Source organism: Barbus barbus (assembly GCF_936440315.1).
Source record: "Barbus barbus genome assembly, chromosome: 41".
NCBI lineage: Eukaryota > Metazoa > Chordata > Actinopteri > Cypriniformes > Cyprinidae > Barbus > Barbus barbus.
Window position 1 is genome coordinate 22336265 of NC_136719.1, and position 9941 is coordinate 22346205.

General features: G+C 35.7%; 1 protein-coding gene across 1 annotated transcript in view; it reads right to left on the bottom strand.

Annotated features, from left to right (window-relative positions):
- LOC306860168 (actin remodeling regulator NHS-like) overlaps positions 1-9941 on the bottom strand; it is a gene marked incomplete at its 5' end in the record, with an annotated part of 104226 nt that extends 94285 nt beyond the window's left edge. Inside the window, one exon of the mRNA XM_079401728.1 lies at positions 9662-9941. Within this exon, the coding sequence (XP_079257854.1) occupies positions 9662-9941 (280 nt within the window). The remainder of the gene's footprint in view (positions 1-9661) is intronic.

The window sequence follows — 9941 nt, forward strand, 5'->3', positions numbered from 1 at the left end:
CTGACCAGTATTGATAAATTGTACATTCGACCCAAACCCGACAACCTTTTTATCTCCTTTCTACGAAAGTACATTCAAACACTCTGATTCACTAAGATCTGACTCAAAGATGAACAAATATATATAAGCAAATGTACAAAAAAATAGTTATATTAAGCAGAACTTTGAACAAAAAAATAGTTATGGGGACCAAAAAGATTCAAATGAATGATTGGTTCATGAATTTTCAGACAGACAGACAGACAGACAGACAGATAGATAGAGTCATAGGATTAATTTAAAAGATCCCACTCAAAAATGATTTTTCATGAATTTTTCTTAAATATTATCTTAATTTTGGGTCTGTTTGTCATACAAAGCTATTGAATGGTTTCAGAAGACTTGGAATATAGTGATACAGACTTTTTATAACATTCTATCGTGAAAGTTGCCAGCCTCAATCCTCCTGAAAAGAGTTGACAGAACATTCTTCAGAAATTCACAGTTTGTGTACCACAGAGCAAAAACTGAAGGATTAAAGTATGTAGAAGACAAGGTGCAGAAGAAAGATGCTGTGGATGGAGAAGAGAAACACTCAAGTACAGCTGCAGTCTGAGTCCTCAATGAGAAGGTTAGACGAGTTTCACCTCTGGGCTGTTACTATGCAGACTTTGCGGTAGAGAGAGAGGGAGAGAGAAAGTTGCCTGCAGCCCGCTGGCCTACTCTGAATGTTGCATAACAAATGCGCTCGCTGCGTTCCTTGTTTAGCTTGTTAGCCTGGAGATGCGTGACAACACAGCGAACGCTGCCTCCCACCCTCCACCTCCCAAAAAGAGTCCAGGACCAATAACAGCTGGATGAGACAAAGAGGAAAACGGAATGATGCAAACGGAGGAAGAAGGAGGTGTTTGTTGTCATCCTTCCCCGTCAGGTGATTCAGCCCCCCAAAAAACAGTTCAACGGGTGCGTGTGAGATCGGGGAAACTCTGGCTGTGCGTAAGGAAGCACACGATGCATAATGTATGTGGAGTCTCCAGTCACACCCTACATGAGAGCTGCATTAAACCGCCACGCACTTCAGCCTCACGGCGTCATATATAATTCAACAAAACTGAGGTGAAAATGCACTGGAGCACAGCAGGGATTCGCGCGCCGTGTCTAAGACATCAATGCAAAAGCGCTGAAAGGTGACTGTTGTAGGGAATAGACTTCTAGGTTCAGTACATCTATTTATCAATGAAAACATAATTTTGACATTCATTGCAGGTAAAGTGGGTAGATGACAGCAAATGATGGAGAGAAGACAAGGGAATTGGGATCGAGACACTACACAAGACAACCGAAAGGAGATGGGGATGGTAAAACTGACAAAAAGATGGACAGACGAACAGATGAATATACAGTAGATACAGATGGGATAGGATAGACATGATAGAACCATCTATCACAAGATCAAACATGCGTGCCTGATGTGAGAACCAATGATCATTGTTTTCATGCATCAAACACACATATTTCTACTTCAGTTATGACTTTCATAAGTTCTTTCATAAATGTCTGGCTTCAAAAGTTCACCATCAAATCTGAGGAAGCATATTGAGGTAGCAAAGTTGCATTTTCCCAAAAAATAGTTTATTCATTATTTGTTCTGAATTGATAGAGCCATTAGCTGTGTAATATATTAGCTATTTAATAAAAAAAAACAAAAAACTCTAAAAGCCCCAAATAAATAATTAAAAGATTAATTATCCTGTCAGACAGTGACGTTGAATAGACAACACACAAAAAAGTGGCCTTTCAAAACGTTAACGTTGTGTTTTAATTCTATGACTCTCCTCTCATTAATTCAACACATTCTTGTATTCTGTGTGGAATATGTTTCTAGCCTCTGCATCACATCTTGCTCTTCAAAAGGATAGTTCACCTAAAAATGAAAATTCTCTCATCATTTACTGACCCTCATGTCATCCCAGATGTTTATGACTTTCTTAAGATGAACACAAGCAAAGACTTTTAGTCCAGATAATGTAAGGGGACAGAACCACACAAAGTGAACACGACGGACAAGTTTAAAATATTAGTATTTGTATCCTTCTTACATATGCCTATCATTTCACTTAAGAAGACATTAACAGGGGTTGCATGCGTTACTGTCATATTCAGTTTGTGTAGTTTTTGAAGTGTCATTTTTGGATGTCCCATACACATGATTTTTTTTCTAAAACTCTTAATTTGTGTTTATCTGATAAATGAAAGTCACATGGGATGGCATGAGCGTGGAAAGGATGGAGTTTCATTTTAATCCCTTCCCCTGTATTGTTTGTCCTGTGTTCCGCTGTGCTGCATTTTAATTGTTGTTGTTGCACTTTATATACGTGTTTGACCTGTGCCATTGCAATTTGTTTCGTTTTCTCCCTTTAACATAACTTTTGAATGTCTGTCAGAAAAGAAAGTACTTCTGCTTTTTTAATACTTAAGTACAATTTAAAGTTGTACTTTTTTACTTTAACTCAAGTATGTTTTTGGCCAGATACTTGTTCTTTTAATTGAGCAATTAATTTTCACTGAGTATCTTTAATTTCACTTGAGTAAACTTTTTGAGTACTTTTTACACCTCTGCTATCTATCTATCTATCAATCAATCAATCAATCAATCAATCAATCAATCAATCAATCAATCAATCAATCAATCAATCAATCAATCAATCAATCAATCAATCAATCAATCAATCAATCAATCAGTCTGTCTGTCTGTCTGTCTGTCTGTCTGTCTGTCTGTCTGTCTGTCTGTCTGTCTGTCTGTCTGTCTGTCTGTCTGTCTGTCTCTGTCTGTCTCTGTCTGTCTGTCTTAGATATTTGCCCTTGAGATAGACAGAGACTGATAGATTAATAGATGGATAGACAGAGACTGATAGATGGATAGACAGACTGATATACAGTACATATAGACAGAGACTGACAGCTGATAAACAAATCTATCTAGATCTGTCTATCTGTTTACACTGACAGATAGACAGACAGATGAATATGCAGTACATATAGACAGAAACAGAAAACAGATAGACAGATAATTAAAAGATCTGTCTATCTAGATATCTGTCCTTCGGATAATTAAGTAGATATAAAGATAGATGGATAGACTGACAGAAAGACAGACAGATGTACAGATGAATAGATGGATAGATAGATGGATATACAGAACATATAGACAGAAACAGAAGACAGATATACAGATAATTAATAGATCTGCCTGTCTGTCTATCTAGATATCTGTCCTTTAGATAAATAGATAGATATACAGATAGACAGGTGGATAGACTGCCAGACAGAAAGACAGACTGATGGATATACAGTACAGTATACTGTCTGTCTATCTGCCTCTATCTAATATATCTATCTATCTATCTATCTATCTATCTATCTATCTATCTATCTATCTATCTATCTATCTATCTATCTATGTATTATAGACAGACAGACAGACAGACAGACAGATAGACAGATAGACAGATAGATAGATAGATAGATAGATAGATAGATAGATAGATAGATAGATAGATAGATAGACAAAAAGCAGCTCACACCCATCTCAAATATAATCCGCAGTCTTATATTTCGGACACACCCTGTCCATCTCGAAATCAAAGACATCATCCACCTGCACACTGCTCCACCCATGACATTCGGTTGACAGGATGTTGACTGCTCCTCTCCTCTTCAACACAACCAGTGAAAGCAGTCAGTAATACAGTCTCAATGACAACCCTGCAGTCTACCATCAACACACCTGCACCGCTAGAAACGATGAATGTCCACAGCGCAGCCGCTCGAGCCGGAGCCAGGGTCCTCAGGGAGCTACTATAGAGACTGTGTGCAAGTGTAAGATACTCTTTTCCTAGAAAAGGCTTTCCTGAGAACTTTGCATACTTCACAAGCCATTAAACTCCACTGAAAAGAAATACACAAACATGACATGCAGGACTGGAACGTGTTCCTAGACCGCAGCCAAACACCAGGCCTCTTCTCTGCACGTCTACTGTAGCAGCAGACATACGATATATTGGCAAGCATGGAACACTAGCATGCTCACTAAATGCTATATCTACATACTATATACTATATTTTAAAGCAGAATGCAATACTGTCTTCTCACTTTCTGTCTCTCTTTATACTTTCACTCATCTCTAGCTATCATTTCTCCCAGCACTTGCTCTGATCAGCGAAAACGGACAAATGTTTAAGTATGTGTATGCTTGAAAGAAAGGATGTGCGTCCTGAATTATTGACATATCTTATCAAAATGAACCCAAAAGTCTGAATCAACAGGACAAAGTGAGACCAGAGAGAAACCAGTCAGAGATCAATCAGGTTTGACCCCCGTGTTCTGCTGAGACTGATTTACTTCCATTCTGTCTTAAGTCACAAAGATCCCTAAGACGTATATGACAAAAAATATAAATATTTATTTAAATACTACCACTACTACTACTAATGATATATTTAATCATTGTTAATATTTAAAATAAAATAAATAATGGAAAGTTATTCTCTTGCAATGAAGTCAACATGACATCAAAACCAACCACGTTAATGACTATGGTCCTATTGTGCGTAATTTATCAGTGCATGTTATTATTTTTAAAAAAAGTTTGTCACAAAGAAAAACTCAAAAAAAAAAAAAAAAAAAAGTTTTTTTTTTTTCTAGCTGATCTCACCAAGGATAAATAAATAAATATAAATAAATAAAATAAACAAACAAACAAATAAATGAATACATTCATACATACAGTATTTCAACCATAATAATATTAAATACTAATTTTAATTTTACTTTTTTTCTTTTAAAATCTAACATAACTGATATAAAATACACTATAAACAGAGTATGAAGTGCTGCCAGGCTCTCAGCAAGGTCCTCTGTCAGACCCCAAACAGGACATGAGGGTTAAAGATATGCACCCTATTAACAGCCAGCCTTGAAATCAAAATGATGAGGAGTTTTTGCTGTCCTGAGCAGGCTTTAGTGAACTGAGAAGGGAACAGTCATGGATGAGCCGCCTCATTCAGAGTTTTCGTCTCATTACCACAGAAATGCTAATCTGAAAGAGCCAGACACACTTCAGTGCCTCACAGTCATGCGTTCTTCTTTTACGCTAACAAACACTCACACACACTTCAGCATTTACAGCCATTCCACCCACCAACATAAGTGTGTTTCACTTGCTCTGAGGCTTTAGAGGCTAAAAGATAAAGCCAAATAAACAAAACAGAAAAAAAACAATCCACACACTTTCTAGACAGTTTTCCTTTGACCATAAATACAGGATTTTCATTCTTAAATATATATATATACACACACACACACACACATATATATATATATATATATATATATATATATATATGTATAATATGTGTGTGTGTGTGTGTGTGTGTGTGTGTGTGTGTGTGTGTGTGTGTTGTGTGTGTATCTGTGCACAAATAAATATATATACACACAAATATAGACAGTTTGGAAGAATATAATATAATATAATATACACTTATATACATGCATACATATACAGTATGTATGTATATGTGTGTGTGTGTATTTATATATATATATATATATATATATATATATATATATGCAAGTATATAAGTGATTATTATTTAAAAATTATTTAAATATTATTATTTAAAAAATAAATCATGCACGATCAAACAAAAATAACACAATAACATGTAACGTTTTCAAATAATCTCCACTTCTCAAATGACAGAAAATATCAATAAAATAATAAAATAGCCTATTTCTCATGATTCAGTTCTCATAAATTAACTCCTATTCTTATTTGAATATTTTATTTCTCTTTAGAGAGGTTAAACGTATTGTAAGTGTTGTTTCATGTTAACTACACTAATATTACTTAAACTGTAAGTTTAATATTATTAAACTGCTAAATGACTAAATAAAAATAATATTAGCATTTAGACAATATATGAGGAAAATATGAGGGCATGTTTATACGAGAGAGTGTGTTGAACAGGGATGAGGCTTAGAGAGCATGTGCAAAACACTGTTTACAGTGTTTGACCTAATTGTGTCAGCCTCATGCCTGATATCACAGAGATGAACACACACGCACACACACACACACACACAAACACACGCATACACATCATGTGGAGCAGAAGCAATGTAAACAGATCCTAATGTGGCCATGCTGATTCTGGATGGTACCACGGGCCTTTCAAAAGCACATACACGCACACACACACACACACACACACACACACACACACTCACTCACTCACTCACATTTGCACTAATTCAGATTCATATTAGCTGCTCTGTTATTAAAGCACACAAGAGAGACAATCACTATGAAAGGACTGATGGAGAGTAATTACGGTGCTGGGGGAGGGTGTACACAAATCTATTCAATATATCATTACCACAACAATAACACAGACTTCAAAAGTTCCTCTGATATGAGAAACCAACATCATACTCACGATAATACCAGCTGTTATCTTAGAAATATTGAGCGGATATTGCCAAGATAAAACTTGTGTCACAATGTGTGACTGTTTGGATGGATCACAGGGCATTGCTAAGTGGTTGCTAAGGTGTTCAGAGTGATTTAATGTTTTTAGGGCACTCTGGGCGGCTGCTTACAGGCTCAAGTTACACACTAAAGTTGAATACTTGGGATTCAAACAGAGCTCTAAACCAGAGTATGAGTAGTAATAGCAATGTAAAAAGGTGCACCAAGTACATTTTTTCCACATAAAAGGTTAAAAACTTAAAAATAGTACTTTGTCAGAAGTCTGGGTTTTATTATTTATTGGGTTTTATTATGTGAATAAAACATGGGGGTGAAATAGCAATTTAAAAAAATAAATAAAATTGTTATAATTAAAAAAAAAGCAGGATTGTGATTATGAATCAGTATATCAATATGGCTATATAATAATAATAATTAAAAATCTAAAAATTACTAAATAAAACAAAATAAGAATACTATTGTAATATTGCACTGTAAAATAAAAACTGAATATTTAATAATAATAATAATAATAATCATTTTATTTTAGATTTTAAAATTACAATCATAATATTTATGTCTGTCTTATTTATTTTTTAATTTTCAAAGGTTAAACCAAACCATCCGACTTTTATTTTGATGAGTAACTGCAGCAAGTCCTTAAAGTTTCTCTTCAGTGCCGCGCTTTAACTAAATTTGAATCTGATTTGATAATCACACCAAAACATATTGTGATTTTGGTTTTATTTTGATTGATTTTGCACTTGATTGTGAATTTCATTTTGGTAACCAGATATTTTGCATGTTTTTGATTGCAGAATAAATTGATAATGCATGAAAAATGTGTCTGGATTTTTTTTTTTTTAGCATGATTCTGAACCCTCTCCACCCAGGTCTGTTGTAATTAACGACAAAAATAACAGGTTACTTTCAAGGCCCTCTTAAAAATGAAAAAATAAAAAGTTTATGGGGTCTAGTTTAAGGTTTGACGAATTACCATAATTATGATGTCATGTTTAAAGCAGACTGACACAAACAAAAGATCCCAATCTATTTGATTAATGACAAAATCCATCTGTCTGACCCGTACTGACCCGCAGGTTCCGACGACTAGTGCTGGACAAAGTGCATTAGTGACCTGTGACCCCTAAACGACAGGTTAAACAGGAACAAGAGGCTGAAAACAGGCACTTGTTCAGTTTTTGAAGCAGATCACACTGTCTAAAGGGAGCTGGATTACACAAGCCCACATGTTATGAACTTTGCTCGGAATCCTCTCAGAGTCTTGGTTGGGCCAGAATTCCTTCTTGACCCCTGAATGGGTCACACACAGAGACAAACCTTATGAGGAAAGTGTTTGAATGAGATCTCCCAGAGCAAAACAAACTCTCAGTGGCTAAAGAAAGACAGGACAGGGAAGGAAGGAGGGCTGGAAGGATACGCCAGGTTGGGTGTTATTCCATAAACACTGCATTCTCCCAAAATGACCCTGAAGATCAGGAGATTCAGACAGCATGAAGAGACAGAACGTCCTGACAGCGCTGTACAGGGTTTTCTGCTATTACAAACACATATTATTTGATCAACTACTCACAGTTTACATTTTCACAGTTTTATATTTATCATGAACAAACAAATAAATAAATAGAATATCGCAGCTCTTCTGAAATATTGCTTTCAGCCCTGTTCATATTGGTCATTGGTTTATATTAATATATGTGTAATCATACATGCCAACTCCATATCTCTTTTTTAAAGAGAACATTATGGGCTTTTCTACAATGCCAGATGTTTTGACCACAACAACAACAACAATGATGTTTTGTTTTTTTTACATTTTGTATTATTGTATTTAGATTTTTTTATATTGTTTTAATATTTTACAAAATAATAATAATCATCATTTATAAAACAATTAAATAAAGCAATTACAATAAAATACACAAAATAACAACACATTAAAAATAAATATTATTATTATTATATAAAATATTTAAAATAAACTAACAAAATAATACAAAATATAAACAACATAATATAAGTTACATAAGTAATATAATATAATTATATATTTTATTTAATTATTTATATGTGCATAATAATTATTATTAGTAGTTGAAGTATTAATAAATATTTAACATAAATATTAAACAAGAAAATATACAAGAAAATTATACAAAATATAATAAATAACTACTAATAAATAATATTAAAACACGTTCATTATAAAAAAAAAGAAAGAAAAAAAAAGCCAATAGGCCAGAGACTTTAAAACTCTCAAAACACAAAACAGAAGAAAAGAAAGAGGAAAAAAAAACTTTCTCTTTCACTGTTTCAGGTCCATTTGGAATGCATTACTCATGTGATGCAAATCAGCAAATGCACAAAACAATCTAACCTTACTGAACTCATTATGCCACATAAACTAAGAACAACATCCAACAGAATCAGACGCTCTGCCTGGATCTGTCATGGATCACAGACATCAGGCTTGTTTCACTTTCACATGAATGACAGAATATGTTCTTATGCAACATGGAAATGATGTTCTCAGTAACAAGAATCATGTTTTCCCAATTTGTAATCTGCTGTGAGGAGCACACACCCCTTCTGCTGTCCTTCACTACATAAAGTAACTACTTTCACACAATCTCCAAAGTGACTCACAACCCTGCAGTAGCTGCGTTTTGGGACGTTTGCTGGTTTCTAGCTGGTCTAGGATGGTAATTAGCTACAATTATGTCTAAAAACCAGCCTAATCAAGATGGTCTAACTAGAAACCATATACGCACACGATCCCCTTAGAGTAACAAGAGGTTTTGAGAGTTTATCAAGTGGATGAATCACTTCAGATTGGGTTCAAACCCACAAGTTTTTGGTCACAAGTCCACATCTTTAAACATCAGACCACCAGTCGTGCGCGCTGGAGAGGAGACAAGAGCGCGCAAGAGTAAACAAGTATTTGTATTATTACATAACTCTTCAAGGGCTGTTAGTATAATGTATCCGAGCGGTAAAACACGTGGACTGGTGACCCAAAGACCGCAAGTACAATCGATCACTATTACGCAGGACTAAACCTTGAGAAAGCGAACTCTTCATCACTTTTTGGATAGAAAAGACACTCCTGGAGTGGGTTAGGTACTCACGCACTGCCTCCTGTTTGGGGTCGAGCGCGCCGGTGGTCTCCTGGATCCTGCTCATCTTCTCCCGGAGCGCACAGACGCGCCGGTTCGTGGCGAGCAGCTCGTGCTCCAGCTCCTGGAAGAGCGAGCAGGCGTGTTTGGCCAGATCCGACAGCTGGCGCAGGGTCCGGGACAGAGCCACATTACTGAAGGCGCACAGGTCCTGGAGCAGGAGACCCTCCTCATCCGCGTCCGCGCGTCTGCACAGCCACTGGGGCTCCACGATCCGCTTGGCAAATGGCAT